This window comes from Papaver somniferum, chromosome 5 (assembly GCF_003573695.1).
Source record: "Papaver somniferum cultivar HN1 chromosome 5, ASM357369v1, whole genome shotgun sequence".
Classification (NCBI taxonomy): domain Eukaryota; kingdom Viridiplantae; phylum Streptophyta; class Magnoliopsida; order Ranunculales; family Papaveraceae; genus Papaver; species Papaver somniferum.
The window spans coordinates 142,519,297-142,537,783 of NC_039362.1; the positions used below are offsets into that span (position 1 = coordinate 142,519,297).

The 18,487-nt window shown below is 36.3% G+C and overlaps 2 protein-coding genes and 1 long non-coding RNA gene across 3 annotated transcripts; 2 read left to right on the forward strand and 1 right to left on the reverse strand.

Moving 5' to 3' along the window:
- Window positions 1–348: 348 nt before the first annotated feature.
- On the reverse strand, window positions 349–741 carry LOC113283002. The gene is made up of 3 exons (XR_003327287.1): window positions 667–741; window positions 504–548; window positions 349–391 (listed from the first exon to the last, which is right to left on the reverse strand). It is a non-coding gene; the product is annotated as an uncharacterized LOC113283002 (long non-coding RNA).
- An 8,822-nt stretch (window positions 742–9,563) lies between these two features.
- Window positions 9,564–11,605, forward strand: LOC113279761 (putative disease resistance protein RGA3). The gene is made up of 2 exons (XM_026528430.1): window positions 9,564–11,356; window positions 11,527–11,605. The coding sequence occupies exons 1-2, from the start codon at window positions 9,564–9,566 to the stop codon at window positions 11,603–11,605; spliced, it is 1,872 nt and encodes a 623-aa protein (XP_026384215.1).
- A 1,955-nt stretch (window positions 11,606–13,560) lies between these two features.
- LOC113283001 (dnaJ protein homolog) lies at window positions 13,561–14,832 on the forward strand. Its single transcript, XM_026532131.1, has one exon. It carries the CDS (start codon window positions 13,561–13,563, stop codon window positions 14,830–14,832), a length of 1,272 nt encoding a protein of 423 aa, XP_026387916.1.
- The last annotated feature ends 3,655 nt before the right edge of the window (window positions 14,833–18,487 follow it).

The window sequence follows — 18,487 nt, forward strand, 5'->3', positions numbered from 1 at the left end:
CTGAGTGTAAAGGTGTCTCCTTCACCTTTTCGCTTGATGCCATAAATAAAGAACTTACATTCCGTCTTCTCACAATTAACACATACTGCTCTTTGTTGCTTATTATCACATTTATTCCATACAAATTCATGTCCATTCATTACACAGAAATGCCTAACATGTTTCTTAAATTCATTTTTATTTACATATTTGGTACCAACTACAAGTTTAGTAGGATTAAATTCCTCACCTATCTCCTCTTGGAACAATTCTTCCTCTTCTTCTTGCCTAAAGTGCTCTGCATATTCTTTCTCGAACTCTGCTGTGGGACAGGGCTCATTAGCTTGAGGTCCATTAAACTGGTGAGGTGCATTACATTCAGGCCCACCTGGTTTAGCTTGTTCTTGTCCACCTAACAAACAAACAAACAAATTGTGTTTGTCAGTACCTTCATCTTAACTTGTTTTGAAAATACAATAACTAACAATAATGAACTGAAACAAATTAAACAAGCATATTATTACCTTCATCTTCTCCATCAGAACTCACTATATCCCCATAATGATCCTCTGAAACAACATACAAAACAACCATACAAAATTCATTTTTAAGATACTTGAGATACTATAACAAACACAAAACAAAAACAAAACAAACAATCAAATACCCAAGAAAAGAGAACATTACCTTCATTGTCATTATCAACCTCCACCTCACCAAAGTTAGGATCATCAAAATTATCTGCCAAGCCACCATCCGCAGCCTTCATAAAAAATTCCTCATAGTCCTTTGCATGTTGTTCTTCATTATCATACCCACAGTTGAAGTTTTCTAAATCCTGCTCAGGGTGACACTCATCAGGTTCTTCATTTGGAAGTTGTAAAACATACTGATCATCCTCAACAACGCTTGCTGCCTGTGTTGCTTCAAACCAAAAGTCAGGATTAAATGTTTCAAACTGTTTTTCAGGTATGTTATCAGCTACACTAGACTGTGTTTGTTGTGTAAATTGAGGAACATATACTTCTTCTTTATCTAAGTCAATGAATAACTTCTTGTTCGCTGCCTGACTTTGGTTCTTCTTCTTAGATAGTCTAGGACTTGTTCTTGTAGGAATTTGCTTGGTTTTGCTCACTGGTTTCTTTGGTGTTGAAGACTTTGTTGGTGTCAAATACTTGTGTGGAATAGCTACCTCTGTTAACCCTTCAGAATACTCATGTGGAATGATAACTTGCATATGCAGTGTAGTCCAATTCTCATGTACTTCTGCATTATCCCAAAACCTCCAAAATTCTTCTTCAATAAGTAATGAATCTGGTAAACAGGGGTCACTATACCATACTAAATCCACTTCCTCATTAGGCTGCAATCTAAGTAGGGGCTTGATCTTTTCTTTCAATTGAAGGAGACCCATATCTGCTCTAGCCAACCCTTTGAATTCAAAACTCATCACAGTGTTCATAACCTTCACCTTTAAGTCTCTCTTAGGAAACTTATCTTCAACTTCAGGTCTGCACCAAATGAATACATAGTATTATCTCAAACATACATATACAAGGATCATTTACTTCAAACTAACCTCACAAATCAACCAATTAGAGACATATAGTCCTAACATGACCAATACAGGTAGCTACTCTCATCTTATTTCCATTCTCATGTTGTTTTCCCCCCACTGTTTTCCTTATTTGAATGCATGTCTCTCGTTCTTTTAAGCTTAATTTCGTAAATTAATGGAAACCCACTGATATTTTTTGATGATAAATCATTTGTTGTCTTTGGTTTTTTGACGATTTACAGCATTTGAAGAGGAAAAATCAAAGGCCTCTTTTTGAAGCTTTACTGAAAATCAAAGAAGGTAAACCACCACTTATCATCTCTTTACTCGATTCTACCCAATGGGTCTTAAAGACTGTAATTTTTTGATTTGTTGTTGCAGAATTGAAACTTAAACTTCCAACCACAATATCAATTGAAACTTAAACTTCAAAAAAACAGAAACCCTAAAATCTATTCAAAAAACTTTAATCAATCCACACAATCGAAACCCAATCATCAATTACTGCAGAAACAAAACCCATATCCTTAAGAACTGAAAACCCTAAAATCAAACATTTACAGCAACCCAAAATCAAACAAACAAACCCAAAATCGAAAAAAAACAGAAACCCTAAAATCTATTCAAAAAACTTTAATCAATCCACACAATCGAAACCCAATCATCAATTACTGCAGAAACAAAACCCATATCCTTAAGAACTGAAAACCCTAAAATCAAACATTTACAGCAACCCAAAATCAAACAAACAAACCCAAAATCGAAAAAAAAACAGAAACCCTAGAAAAAAGTTTAATCAATCGAACACACAGAAGAACCCAATGATGTTTTTCACTTACCTTTCTTCTCCTTCTCCTTCTTTCTCTGGTTTCTTCTTCTCCTTCTTCTTTCCGCGTCTTAACTTCACCATATTTACTTACTCGTTTACAAACAGAGAGTGGAAAATCGACGTTTCTATCTGAAAAAGAGAGAGGAACAGAGAAGGGGGAAGAGCAACAGAGAGGAAAAAAGGGAAGAAGAAGAAAGGGTTTACGAGATTATGACGCTTCTCTCTTATTTTCCCCCATCTTCATCTAAAAATCTTCCATCGAATACCGTTAATTTTCATAGAGATGTGCTGAAATTCAGATCTATGGTCATCACACATCCACGTGTTGCGTTTCTGGTCCAGCAAGCCCACACGTGTTGGCGGAGAAAACAAAGTAACTACATGTGTTGGCGGAAAAACCATAGTTACATAGTTGATACCATCAGATATCTTAGGGATCCCCTTGACCTAGATGTGTGTCCGAGATCTGTGACACGTAATACTTAATTATAAACAAACATGTGGCCTCATTTTCACAAATACGTGGCATCATTTTCTCATCTCGGTCAAGATAAATTGACATATGACCGAGAAATTGACTTTTTAAACGTTTTTGGATGGAAAACATCCAACAGAGGCATATTTGTAAATGGGAAAAAAACGGGGGTACATAGTTAAGTCGGTTGTAAATATAGGGGTACATCTGTTTACAATCCTTTTTTTTTTGAAGAATGGGGCCTGAGTATTCTATTCTTTATTCATCTACAATTATTGTAGGCAGTAGCGACTAGTTGTTTAGAGCAACCGCAGTGGTGCGAGTATAACCAAAGATCAAAGAGGAAAAAAAAGACCAAATTTTGGGTTTAGTCTGGTGTGTGACGCTACGGTGGAAAGACTAAATTTGGTCAGACGTACATTATACGTTCGCCTGGTGTGGGGCGTAGACTATACCAACGCCTGATTGGGGAGATTCTAAAAAAAACAAAAAAAAAAAACTAGGAATTACTGGTTAATCCTAAACTTGAGTATCCGTTTAATGACTAGTCCACCCATAAAATTGATTTAACCGCTAGTCCAAATTCATGATTTTGGACTAAAAATATTAATCCCTGATCCATTACACGTGCGAATAATATAAACCGCATTTTCTAAAAGGCAGAACTACCCCTCCTTGGGATAATAACATATCAGATTATGTTTATCGTCTCTCAATATTGAAGAGGGTCTCTGGGTATGAGATCAGAAGAAATTGCCTCAGGAGAAACATGGAAATCTCATCGGCATCACCATCATCATTGAAAAAGCTAATCCTTCCTCTTATCTCTCTAATATTGGTATGAAACATCTAGGTGTATCCTTGTTTCAATGAAAAACAGTTCTGGAAATTTCATATTAGGGTTTATAATTTTCGACTCATTTATTTTATTCGAAATTAGAGTGGAGATTTGTGATCAGTTTAACTTTCTCATCGTTTTAATGTAAAATTTGATCAATATCTGGTGTTCGATTATATTTTATTTTCAGATTTGGGGATTTTTGGGAGGAGGAATTGAATGGGTTAGTGAAAAGATGGAAATCAAATGATTTTGTGTTTTAGCACCGTTTGAATTGGCCGCACGTATGGAGATTTTGGATTCAAGATGCTAAGAATATGATACTTTCTTTGCCCGTAAGTAGTTTGATTCCTAATATCTCATCAAACGATGGTTTATACTCAAATTTTGATTTTGCTTAGATGCTTTAATTTACACATCAAAGGTTCAAAATGTGAAAATGAAATTATGCCTTTTTTTTACGTAGGTTTGATATGATGGTGTATATTATTCAACAGTATGATGTATTGAAATTAATATGTATGTTTTGCATCTGAGTGGTTACCACATATGTGTTTGTTTTTGTGATGAAAAGCAATTATAATTTGGTTCTTTTGTTGTTTTTGCAGGTTGTTCTTTTGTTGTTTTTGAAATATGGTTGTGCCATTCGTCGGATAGAAAGTTACATATACACACTCTAGAAAATTGAAAGTGGTTGTTTGTGTCGGTGAAACTATTCAACAACGAGAGGTGGGCATACTACCTGTGACTGTTGTGGCTGAGCAAAAAAAAAATCCATTGCATGTAATTTCCTACCCACTAATGCTAGCTACTACTTAAATTCTTGAAGTCCAACTCTAAAATGTCTTTGATTTATGGTGTACTTCAATTGTAAAATGTCTTTGATTTATGGTGTACTTCAACTGTATGTGGTTTTCAAATGTGATATCTACAAAGTTTTCACGCGGTACATATCAATTATATATATAATAGGCTTTCACCCAGTACATATCAGTATGTATTGTGTTTTGACTTTGTACATATCAGTATGTACTGGGTTCTTTCTCTTTATATAACAATATGTATTGGGTTCTTACTTTCTACATAACAATATGTACTACTTCAAAGAAAATCCGAGGGCCAGCAAGAGGTACAACTTGGGGAAGTTGACATATGATAGGAAGAAGATCTATTTAGTGCCCTCAACTCAGCAGGAAACCAACTTTTGGTATTTCGGGTAGTCTTTCAGCAACATTAGTGTGCCCTCAACTTAGTTAATTTGTATGTCCCATAAATATGTACCGAGTAATATCAACTATCTTTGCTCAGTACATATCAATATCTACCAGAAATAGTGTACTTACTTAATACTATAGCTGCTAATGTTTCATGTTTTTTTTTATATTTTCAGAGATTGGATATGTTTCCGTGATTCTTACTGTAGAGCATTCCTCGCGAAGATTCCAGTTCTGTATGGTCTTACTTACTGTCATAGGTCCAATGCCATTGAGTACTTGGGTAACCAAAGAGTATTACAAGTTTGTCGCAAGGGTATTAAGTTACTTGGTCTGACCAGTATCCGGTAAGATAACACTTTAAATTTCCATCCCTCAAAGCTCGGAGGAATAGGGAATGATATTCTTATCATTCTTTGCAGAAACTGTGATTAATTCTACACATGACAATAAAAATATACTAGGTTTCATTGAGTACATATAGACATATACTAGATTTTCATTCAGTACATATTGATATCTACTAGGTTTTCACTCAGTATATATAGGTATCGACTAGGTTTTCAGTCACTACATATTGATATCTACTACTTCTCCCTCATTACATATTTATATCTACTAAGTTTTATTCAGTACATTACAGTATATTTAGCACATGTGTATACATATTGCGGTTTTCTGTTTTGATTTTAAATTTTTCTGGGGTTTAAATTGATTGCAGACACCATTAAATAATCACCCAATGGAAAGTAACAAATAAGCAGACAGTATTCTTTAGGTTACCTAGTTAATTTAGTTAGATATTGTTTTGTCTCTGCATCTGAATGTTTTAAATATATCCAATTGGGGGTGGCAGGAATGGTGGTGTTTGTAAGAACAAAGAATTTCGCGACCTGTGGCCATAACATGCGAAATGGTTGTGGAAGCCGTTTCGTCGTCAGATGCCCGTGGAACTCCTGTTATGTTTCAGAGAAATACACGATCTATTTGTAACATTGGAAGACTCACAGAGTCTGTGGCTATAAAGATCAACTACAAAAGTTGGAAAATTTGCAGGCATCAAGCCTGAAAGACGGGAGGATTATCTCATCACACATCAATTTGAAGCGTCTGATACCCAATACATATCGATATGTACTGGGTTATCACCGTCACATATCAATACGTACTAAAGACGGCTAAGTTATATTTTTGGCAGAATTTTCTTTTGCGTGCCAGGCTTTACACTACAAGAAGATATCTACTACCAGTAGATAAGGATTTATATTTTTTCATAGTATTTTTATATTAAGTTAATGCATATGATTAGTATGTAGCAGAATTATAAGTACCGGGGAAAATTGGTATTTTTTACATAACCTTTTGTAATAAAAAAGTTCTGAGTAAAAGTTGCAGTTTTTCGGCATTTTGCGTTGAGAATAATACGCAAAATAAACCTACAACAACATCCATGAACATCATGTATCCATAGTTTACCTACAAAAACATCCACGAACATCATGGCTCCATTTTTGTGCATTAAGTACATGGGCATCTAAGTTAAGAGCCTGAACTTGCCTTTCCAGAAAACAGAGTGCCAAGGAAGTATTGCACCACATTTTGCTGCTAAACAAGGGATAAAGCTTTGTCTTACATCCTCGCATAAAGCAACTCATCCCCGTATAGATTAATCCTCCGAACTGCCCTCGAACTTACTGAAATATCAAAGACAGAAAATGAGGAAGACGGAGAAGAGAACCCATCTTGCACTTCAAAAGAACATAAAGGTATATCAAAAAAATAATGGTTTACTAGAAAATACTGGATCACCCGTGTCAAAAAGCTTATCATAGAAATGTCACAACATTGTACTTAAGAAAAAAGTTTGTAAAAATTAGATTTAATGAATAAGGAGAATTGTTGTTTCCAAAACTTAAAAGCAAGTTACTGTTAGCAGGCTCCATCCCTTGTTGACTTGGCTTTAAACTCAATTTGATTCGTATGGTAGGATCAATTTGTATACAATACATATTGACATTTACTTCATAACCATATCACTTTTCCCCTAAACACATACAGAAATATACTGCAGGATCATACCCAAACATAAACTAGGGATTATTCATATGTACATATTCAAGCATAAACTAGGGGTTCATACAGTATATAATGATATGTACTGGATCAACGAATCACCTTTTACCTAAAACACAGCTATAGAATCACATTCAAGTACAAACCAGGGGTTTACATATTGACATGTAGTGCATAACAAACCACTTTTTCCCTACTTACATACGCATATGTACTGCAGGGTCATATTCAAACAAACTAGGGTTTTATATACAATATATATTGATTTATATTGCGTTAGTGGATCACTTTTTTCTTATGTACATAGCGATAGGTATTGCATGATCTATTCAAGCATAAAGTATGGGTTCGTACAACACGTAATGATATGTACATATGATCATATTCGAGCATAAATTAGCGGTTTGTATACAATACATATTGACATGTACTGCTTAACAAATCACTTTTTCCCTACATATACATATAGATATGTATGGCAGAATCATAACCAAACATAAATTAGGGATTTGTATGCAGTACATATTGACATGTCCTCAGAATAGAAAAATAGAAATGTAAAATGAATGACTTAAAACTGAAGAATCAGAGAAGGATTTGTTTTGAACAATTTACTTGTAATTCTTCCGATAAGAAGCAACTCCCAGTTGAATCTGGTAGAGACTTCAACTGCATCATCAAATAATCTTCATTAACTACAACAAGTATTAAACAGTTATGAGCCAAAACACAATAATCCAGTGGAAGTTTAACTAAATTTGTTCAAAACAAATCACATTCAAGTACAAACCAGGGGTTTACATATTGACATGTAGTGCATAACAAACCACTTTTTCCCTACTTACATACGCATATGTACTGCAGGGTCATATTCAAACAAACTGGGGTTTTATATACAATATATATTGATTTGTATTGCGTTAGTGAATCACTTTTTTCTTATGTACATAGCGATAGGTATTGCAGGATCTATTCAAGCATAAAGTATGGGTTCGTACAATACGTAATTATATGTACATATGATCATATTCGAGCATAAATTAGCGGTTTGTATACAATACATATTGACATGTACTGCTTAATAGATCACTTTTTCCCTACATATACATATAGATATGTATGGCAGAATCATAATCAAACATAAATTAGGGATTTATATGCAGTACATATTGACATGTCCTCAGAACAGAAAAATAGAAATGTAAAATGAATGACTTAAAACTGAAGAATCAGAGAAGGATTTGTTTTGAACAATTTACTTGTAATTCTTCCGATAAGAAGCAACTCCCAGTTGAATCTGGTAGAGACTTCAACTGCATCATCAAATAATCTTCATTAACTACAACAAGTATTAAACAGTTATGAGCCAAAACACAATAATCCAGTGGAAGTTTAACTAATTTGAAAAAATTAGTTAAACTGTTGTCGAAACACAATCATGCAGCAAGTATTCAAATTTTAACTAAGTTATCAAAAATCCCCAATATTGCATCACTGAAACCCTAGATTTGACAAAAGTTGAAACATAAAAGCATAAAAACAGTGATATCGATCAATCACCTGGAAAACCCTTAAATATTATTGCGTACCTTAATCATATATGAATCGATAGGAAAAATATTAATGGCTAACGACCTAGATTTGAAAAACAATGAAATATAAAAGCATAAAAACGGTGAGATCGATCAATCACGTCGGAAACCCTAAAATCTTACTTTGTACCTTAATCAGATATGAATCGATAGGGAAAATATTAATAGCAGATGATGTTTTAGGTTAGAGAGAAAGAAAGTTAAGGGAGAAGAAAAACAATACAGGAGAACTCACAATACAGAGACGAAAAAGATATCGTATTTTTGGTTCACACGTTTTTGGATGATGGGTATGCTAGTCATTTCCATGTTTTTGGACCAAGGGTTAAAAATATTCTCCCACTGGACTACAGATTAACCCGGATCGGGTTTAGTGGACCAAACAACAAATTCCTCAAAAAAAAATGAAAGAAGTGGGGCGGAGATATAAAGCCTGCCCCACTAAAGTTGTTTTGAAAACAAAGAATGGGGCAGGGGTATAATGCCCACCCCATATAAAATTAAAAAAAAAAAATGGGGCGTAGACTTTGCGTACGCCCCATGTGGAGCGTAGACTATACGTCCGCCTGATGTGGGGCGTGGAATATACGTCCGCCTGATGTGGGACGTAGACTATACCAACGACTGATGTGGAGCGTAGACTATACCAACGCTCGACTATATTTGGGTTTAGTCTTGGTCCCAGACCAAATATACTCTGGGTTTTAGTCGTTGATCAAAATTTGATCAATAGTACGTTCCACTATGTCTGTTCAAAAGATCAAATATTTGGGTTTAATCGCCCACTGTGGACGCTTTTAGAAAATACAAATATCTGCTCTGCAATTCTTCATTTTTTTTTCCAGATTTACAAACTTCGGAGTTTGAATTCTATCAATATATTGTGGTAACAAATCTAAGAATTCATGGTCGATTCATTCATTTCCGTGGCCACGGCAAAGTACAATTTGTCAGTTAATTAGTTGAATCAATTGAAGAAAAAAAAGAAGACAGAAAATTTCAGAAATGGCTGAAGCAATTCTTGTTGGTGGTGCAACTGAAATACTGAAAGCCTTGACTGCTGTTATTGCTGATGAGATTATGTTGGTTTGGGGTGTAGATGATGAATTCAAGAGGCTTAAAGGTACATTGGAGATGATCTCTGCTGTGACTACTGATGCTGAGAATCGCCAAGTAAATGACGAAGCTGTGAGACTTTGGCTGAGAAGGCTCAAGAGTGCTGCTTATGATGCTGATGATGTACTGGATGAGTTCACCTATGAAGCTATGCGCCGAGAAGTCATCTACATTTTTCTGGTCAAGGTAAAAGGTCTCTTTACATGTTCTAATCGATTAGGTTTTCGTGTGAAAATGGCTCATAGTATTAAAAATGTCAACCAAAATTTTGATGATATTGCTATAGAGACGGCTAAATTTCAGTTACAAGCTAATGGCAGTTCATCTAGTCATGCCAATAGGAGGCCGGACCGGAGTTCCCTATCCTTCTCAGGTGATTCAGTTGTGGTTGGAAGGGATATTGATAGATCAAAGATTATAGATTTGTTGGTCAGTTCACCGGTAAACAAATATGAAGAGCGTGAAAAACTATCGGTCGTATCGATAGTAGGCATGGGTGGGTTAGGGAAAACAAGTCTAGCTAAATTAGTCTACAATGATGAGTCTGTGAGGGACCATTTTGATCTCAAAATATGGGTTCATGTGTCTGAGGATTTTGATTTGGACAAGGTTCTAAAAGATATCATTGAATCCATTGATGGTAATAAGTACGAAAGCGGATCAAATGTCGATGTGCTGGTACGTCATGTTGGTGACAGGTTGAGAGACAAGAAGTATTTACTAGTACTGGATGACCTGTGGAGTGAAGAAAATGATAGATGGGAGAGACTGAAAAGTTATTTGATGGGAGGTACACAAGGAAGTAAGGTTCTAGTCACTACACGTAAAATTCATGTTGCACGGGTTGTCGAAGGGATCCTTCCAGCATACCACTTGAAGCAATTATCAGCAGATGACTGCTGGTCTATCATCAAGGATAGAGCTTTTTCTCCTGGCGGGGCGACGGAAAATGCAAGAATGGTGCAGATAGGGAAGGATATTGCTAAAAAGTGTTCTGGTTTACCCCTTGCAGCAAAAATGTTAGGGAATACTATGCGCTCGAAGAAGGATGAGCACGAGTGGTCTGCAATTAGGGAAAGCGATTTTTCTGACAAAGAGTTTTGGAACTCGATCTTACGGATAATAAAATTGAGTTATGACGATTTGCCATCAATGTCTAAGCAGTGTTTCTCACATTGTTCTATATTTCCCAGGGGTCGGGAGATGGACCGAGAAGCTTTGATTCAGATATGGATGGCAGAAGGCTTCCTTCTATCATCTGGTGAAAGATCCATGGAAGATGTTGGAGACGAGTATTTTAACAATTTGTTGTCTCATTCATTACTCCAAAATGCAGAGAAGGATGAGTTCGACGGGATTAAGAAGTGTCAGATGCATGATCTTGTACATTTACTTGCAGTAGCTGTTGTTGACAAGGAAGAATGCTTAATTATGAAGGCTGATCAGGTTGTAGATATTTCTGAAGTTCGGCGTTTGCATTTAGTTTTTGATGATGGAAATGGAAGAATGTTTCCAGAAGCTGGGAATAATGCAACTAAATTGCGCACATTCATTGCCATTGAAGTAGGAGACTGTGGAAGAATTGAAAGTGTGTTCAGTAACATTAATTTGCGCATAATATACTTGACTGGCTCATCGATTCAGAAGTTACCAGCTTCACTTTCAAAGTTGAGACATTTGAGGTATCTAAACCTCTCGAGATGTCGTAATATTGATGTTCTGCAAGACGGGTTTTTCAACAAGCTCTATAATTTGCAGACATTTGTATTACAGAGTTGCACTTCTCTTTCGAGACTTCCTGATGACTTTGGATCGATGAAAAAGTTAAGGCATCTTGATCTTTCATATACAGGAATAAAGGCCTTGCCAAAGTCAGTTACTACTCTCTCCAACATGCGAACATTGAATATCTCTTATTGCGAAAATTTTGAACGGCTTCCAAAAGACATTGCTGGTTGGGTAGCTCTGCAGAGTCTTGATATTTCACATACAAAGGTGAGTACCGTACCTGACTCTATCACTGGTCTTAAAAATTTGGCGAAGTTGAAATTGACATCATGTGACATCTCTGCAACAATCGTTGATGGATTGGTTAAGTCTCTTACTTGCAAAATTGTGCGGTAAAAGGCCTTGACTTACATGGAAACTAATGCATTATTGCTTTCATTTTCTCAAGAGTTTTGTACTTCAACTTGATAATAAATATTTGCCAGAATTTTCAATATGCTTCTAATTTTTTACTGCATATTGGAGAGAGTCTAGTGACTGTTTGGTCCAGTTGACCATATTATTCCACATGGTCTTAGGAATAAATATTAGAGAGAGTCTAGTCCAGTTGACTCAGTCATGTGTCTGTTTGGTCCTATTTGGAAAAATATATTATAGTTTGGTCCTAAAAATTATGGTTTGGTCATAGGGTGATGTCATGGATGATGTAATTTTCATTCTGTGGTGGCAGAAATACCCTTATATTATTGTTTGGTCCTAGAAAATAATGATTTGGTCATATGATGGCCACATATATACCAAAATTACTAGAAAATATCTCGTTCTCAGATTTACTTTCTCTCTCATCTTCTTTTCTTTTACGGATCTACTTTTCTCTCTCTCTCTCTCTCTCTCTCTCTCTCTCTCTCTCTCTCTCTCTCTCTCTTTTCTTGATGATTTGATCAGATTTAATGTTGAAGACGATGACGAACCCGATATACTTGATGAAGACGACGACGATCTCATGTTGCTGTTGCTGCTTGTGTTGAAGATGAAGATGAACTCTGTTTTTTAGGGTTTTTCTGTTGTTGTCTTGATAAAGAAGAAGATGAAGACGATGATGTTGTTGTTTCTGTTGAAGCCGACAATGAAGATGATATTGAAGACGTCGATGAATATGATGTTGTTGAAATTGATGAAGAAGATGAAGATTTGAGTGTTTTTCGTCGTTTTTTGTTGCTGTTGTTGTTGAAGATGAATGCCGACGATGAATTTTGATGAAGTTCTTTGCTGTTGCTGTTGTTGTTGAAGATGAAGATGATGATGCTGATGTTTTTATATGGAGTTCATTCCAGAAATGAAGTCTGGTTTGTATATGTTTTATATGGACTTCATTCCTGGAATGAACTCTGGTTTGTATAGGTTTTTATACGGACTTCATTTCTGGAATAAAGTCCGTCTTTTTAGGTTTTTATATGGACTTCATTTCTGGAATGAACTCTGGTTTGTATAGATTTTATATGGACTTCATTTCTGGAATGAATTCCGGTTTGTATAGGTTTTCATATGGAGTTCATTTCTGGAATGAACTCTGTTTTTTTAGGTTTTTATATGGAGTTCATTTCTGGAATGAACTCTGTTTTTTTAGGTTTTTATATGGAGTTCATTTCTGAAATGAACTCTGTTTTTTTTAGGTTTTATATGGAGTTCATTTTCTGGAATGAACTCTGTTTTTTAGGTGATTTCTGAAGAAAAAAAAGTAGAAATTAACAGGAGTTCATTTTGAAGAATGAAATGCTACAAAAAAAAAAATTAACACGAAAAAGTATTTTTGTCCATTTAAATATTTTTAAATAATTATGGACCAAACAGTAAAGACGTTTGACCAAAGGACTAAACGGACATGGGCCCACCTAAAAAAGTACCAAACCATATTTTTCCCATTGTTTTTACATTCACCGAGTACCTGTAGAGATTGGCTTCCAAAATAAATAAATGTAGAAGAACATTCTAGAACTTGTTTCCATATCCAGGTCGGTTTCCAAGTCCCATGGGTTTCCAAATCCGAGTAAAGTAGAGCCTATAAAAGAGAGACTAAGAGCTCCCTTTTTCCTCACAACAACAACTTCTGATTGTGAAAGCAAAAAAAAATCTCGGTGATTAATATTCTGGTTCCAAGATGTTTGGAAGAGCACCTAAGAAAAGTAATAACACGCAGTACTATGAAGTCCTTGGAATAGCTAAGAATGCTTCTCCTGAAGATGTGAAGAAAGCTTACAGAAAAGCTGCGATTAAGAATCATCCTGATAAGGGTGGAGATCCAGAAAAGTTCAAGGAGGTGGCACAGGCTTATGAGGTTTTGAGTGACCAGGAGAAACGTGAAATTTATGATCAGTATGGTGAGGATGCAGTTAAGGAAGTAGGAGGAATGGGTGGAGGCGGTTGCGGTGGTTACGATTCCGATCCCTTTGAGATGTTCCAGAATTTCTTCGGGAGACAGAGTCGCGGACCAGGAGGAAAAAGGAAGGGAGAAGATGTTGCACATCCCCTGAAGGTATCTCTGGAGGATCTTTATGGTGGAACTACGAATAAATTGTCCCTCTCCCGCAATGTAATTTGCTCCAAGTGTAGTGGCAACAACACGAAATCTGGTGCTTCAACAAAGTGTTCTGGTTGCAAAGGTTCTGGTACGAAAGTATCACTGAGGTATATAGCTCCTGGAATGGCCCAGCAGGTGCAGCATGCATGTAATGAGTGTAAGGGTACAGGAGAAAAAGACATCAGCCCGAAGGACCGCTGCCCTCAATGCAAAGGTAAGAAGGTTGTCCCGGAGAAGAAGGTGCTGGAAGTGCATGTTGAGAAGGGAATGCGGAATGGACAGAAAATCAAATTCCCTGGAAAGTCTGATGAAGCTCCAGACACTGTCACATGGGATATAGTCTTTGTGGTGACTCATAAGGATCATCCCAAGTTTAAGAGACAGGGTGATGATTTAGTTGTGGAGCAAAAATTGTCCCTGACTGAAACCCTCTGCGGATTTCAGTTTGCACTGACCCACCTTGATGGTAGGCAGCTCCTCATCAAGACTAACACTGGGGAAGTCATCAAGCCTGATTCAGCCAAGGCAATAAATGATGAAGGGATGCCCATGTATGAGAGATCATTCATGAAGGGTAAGTTGTATGTCAAATTCAATGTGGATTTCCCCGATTCATTGACAACGGAACGGTGCAAAGCACTGGAAGCTGTCCTACCTCCAAGGAAATCGCCACAACTGAATGACTCTGAAATTGATGAGTGTGAGGAGATTACTCTTCATGATGTGACCTTTGAGGAAACAGAGAGAAAACAACCTCAAGATCAACCTCAAGCTCGAGCTGGAGAGGCATATGATGAAGATGATGATATGCATGGTGGTGGTCATCCAGGGGTCGGGTGCGCACAGCAGTAGAGCGGAAGTACGATTCTAGTACTCCCTCCGTTCCATTTTAGATGAGTGTTTAGGGTTATTTTTTTGTTCCAAATTACTTGATAGTTTTCATATTTTTCCCACAAAACTACCATCAATACCCTCGCATTTTGTCTTGAAATCATAAGTTTATTTTTAAACACACTAATAACAATTAATGTTTGAAGACTTTTCTCAAGGACATAAATAGAAAATTTTAATATCTCTCTTCATTTTTAATCTGCGTGAAAACTTCAAAAACTTCATCTAAAGTGAAACAGAGGGAGTATTCAGGTTAGTATGTTTGAAACTACAATTTTCAACTATTTGAATTATCAGGAGTTCTTTTTTCGTTTCTTTAATTTTTTGTCTTTCAAAATTTCATTCTTACTCCTCTTTGTAAACAAAGAACATTTGACCACACGAAGTTGCATACGCATAGCTACGGTCACACAGATACCCATTAGACAATCGATTTAACTTCAACGAGAACCTTTGACTGCAACAGCCCACACAACTCCTTCAGCAACCTTCAACTGTTTTTAGCTTCTTGTATCGATTTTCTAAGGACCCATACTCCAGTGCTTTTTAAATTGTACACCCTACCAAAGTAAATTTTCTGATATATATTGTACATGCATCATGTTGATTAAGCAAAATAAAGGATAAACTAATAAGTGACTAGTAAAGACGCTTGCGCGATGCGCTAGCCGTTTAGGTCACAGAACTGGTAAACTGCAAGGCACCTGCAATTCAGGATGAAACACAATTTCACTTTGTTCACCTGTTTCATAACGACCAGATCTTCCAATCAAGTATTTCAACCGCTAATTTTTTAACCAAAAATATCATCACATTTAATGAGGTATAACACTTGTACAACGCGAAAGCGCCAACATTGCCTTCCCTTCCCCTGCCTCTCTTCCTTGGTTCCACGAATGTTAGCAATTTCCTTGTGGAGGAAGTGAACACCTTCAAGATACTTGCATTTCTTAAATTATAAATTCATACCAAAATCTGCATCCAGCAAACAACATATTATCTCCGTTCTTTTTTAATAGGCCAGTTTGTATAAATAAAAGTTTCAAAAAAATAGGTCAGTTTCCTAATTGGGAAAGTCAAATGTTATTTTATTTTTTGGGACCATTTTTCTCTTAACTTCTTTTGATGACAAGTGTCATGTGGACCACTTCCCTTTACTTCTTTTGCTAACAAGTGTCATGGGGACCATTTCACTTCACTTCTTTTATTGACAAGTGTCATGAGGACCACTTTCAATGATTAGTTCTCTTAATTTCCTTAAATTTCGCTAAAAACAAAACTGGCCTATTAAAAAAGAACGGAGGGAGTACTTAAGATGAATTGAAAACATAACAATATCGAGTTAGGGCTCCGTGAACCTAACCCTCCATTTATAATACTATGTTCTATAATTACCAAAAAAAGAAAAGCCAAAACAAAGCTAGTAGAGAAATTGGATTGATAACAATACAGACGTCACAAATGCACCAACCCATCCACGATGGCAGAACTCCACAATTTGTTGCATTATTATAATTTGTCAGAAATTCAACAAGGCTCCTGTTCAATGAGGTGTTGATCCAAAATTCTACCAAAGCATTGAAACTTAACACTAACTCGGTATTTCAGTCCCATCCAAAACATTGAAACTTAAGATTAAGACTAAGAGTAAGAGTATCTCGGTCACATATTGCCACATGTATTCAAAAGCCAATAATCATCTAAGGTGTTGTTATTGAAGCACGCCTCCTACCACTATTACCACCACTGATGTTGTTGTTATTGTTTTTCTGCTACTAATGGTACTATCATATCCCTAATAACCAATTTAATCAGAAACCTATATATGTAGGAGATCGGGGTTGGACGTGGCGACTTGTACCTTATCACCTTGCATTGCTGCAGATTAGTTCATTTGCTGCACAAAAGCATTAACCTTCTTCTCTATTAGTTGAATACATAAAAGTATGTGCAATATAAATACGAAAAATACAGTCGCCTAACCACTACTTATTTCTGCTTTATCTCCATCTTTATTTCCCTGTCTACGTCTAGGTATCGACATATGATAAGCATTCCTCTGTTAGTAGTGCTTGTTTTTTCTCTTTGGTCATTGAATCTCGTTTTACTCACTAAGTTAAGATCATTCTGTAATTGAACATCTCTATGACTTTTCTGTTCATTCTCACCGTCCATATTGAAGTCGAGTATAGCTCAATCATTCGATGACTTCGAAGATTTGTACGTTGTTGTTCATTATCTTCTTGTCTTTTTCTGTACGAAGTTGAGCTATAATGATAAGTCTAGGACTCTAACGAACCCCACTCTCCATTTTCTTTGTGTTTCAGTAATGAGCTAAAACGTAGCATCCAAAATTCTTGAGTTCCTGCGAGGTATTTCCACAAACAGTTGGAGTCCAGAAATCAGATAGAATACTGATTCAATACCAAAAAATAGCATAATGAGAATGGATTATTATGTTATAGATTATAGATATGACGATTTAAAACGCAATGCAGTATTGATTAATATCCAAATTGATTTAAACAACAAAATCATGATGGTCAAATGTGTTAGGGTAACGACCCTAAACTAAACTCGTCATAAGTCCATGGATAGAACTCAACTCGAAAATCGGTTGATTAGATGAGGGATCCCATTGACTTATAAACCACCTAATTAAGCCCCATCTACCAATGTGGGACTAAGGTCCCAACATCCCACCACGCTTCCAGACCCAATGTCCTCGTTGGCCCACTCTATCGACACTGACTCGGCGGTAGCCTTTTTCTTTATGGCGGCTCCTCTCGACTACCAGTATTCAGTGCGGTGACAACTACGCCCAATCATAGGTGCCCCTACACTGTAATCCAGCCTATAGATCACCCCTCCGTGGAGCGGGCATGAGTCGTGGTGGTTGGCTCTGATACCAAATGTTAGGGTACCGACCCTAAACTTTTCATAAACCCATGAGTAGATTTCAACTCGAAAACCGGTTGACTAGACGAGGGAACCCATTGATTTATAAATTACCAATTAAACCCCATCTAACCAATATGGGACTAGGATCCCAACAGGTTTTCTCAAGTAGTAGAGAATAAAGGAAGGATAAAAAATTATTGGAGACTCTTATTATCACCTCTTTCAGAACTGGAGTTTGGGTTTCGATTAATTTCGACGGAGAGAAACATGAACGAAGAGGAGGAGAAGATGGGGACTAACACTGAAAAAAATAAAAAGAAATATAATCGCAAAAATGAGTTCGGTGGGGTTCGACCGCAAATCCTTTAGTTGTCTATTTTACAGACTTACCTTCCGAGTTTAGGATTATTACATTTCATACTTCCGCATGTTATAATTATGAGGGATAATTTAGACATTCCGCCATGCTACACCAAGACTACTGAAAAGGGAGTCTTTTCTTTATTATACTCCCTCCGTCCTCATTATAAATGCGGAGAAGTAAAATTCTTTAGTCCCTGTGAATAGGCATAAAATCAATTCCAATGTGGTTTCTTCCATGTTTATCCTTATTAAAGAACATGATATTAACAAACTTAGTTAATGCCTTTAATAATTCCCAAGAATAATTACACTTTGCAACGGATAAAAACTTTTAATAAATTGATATTTTCCA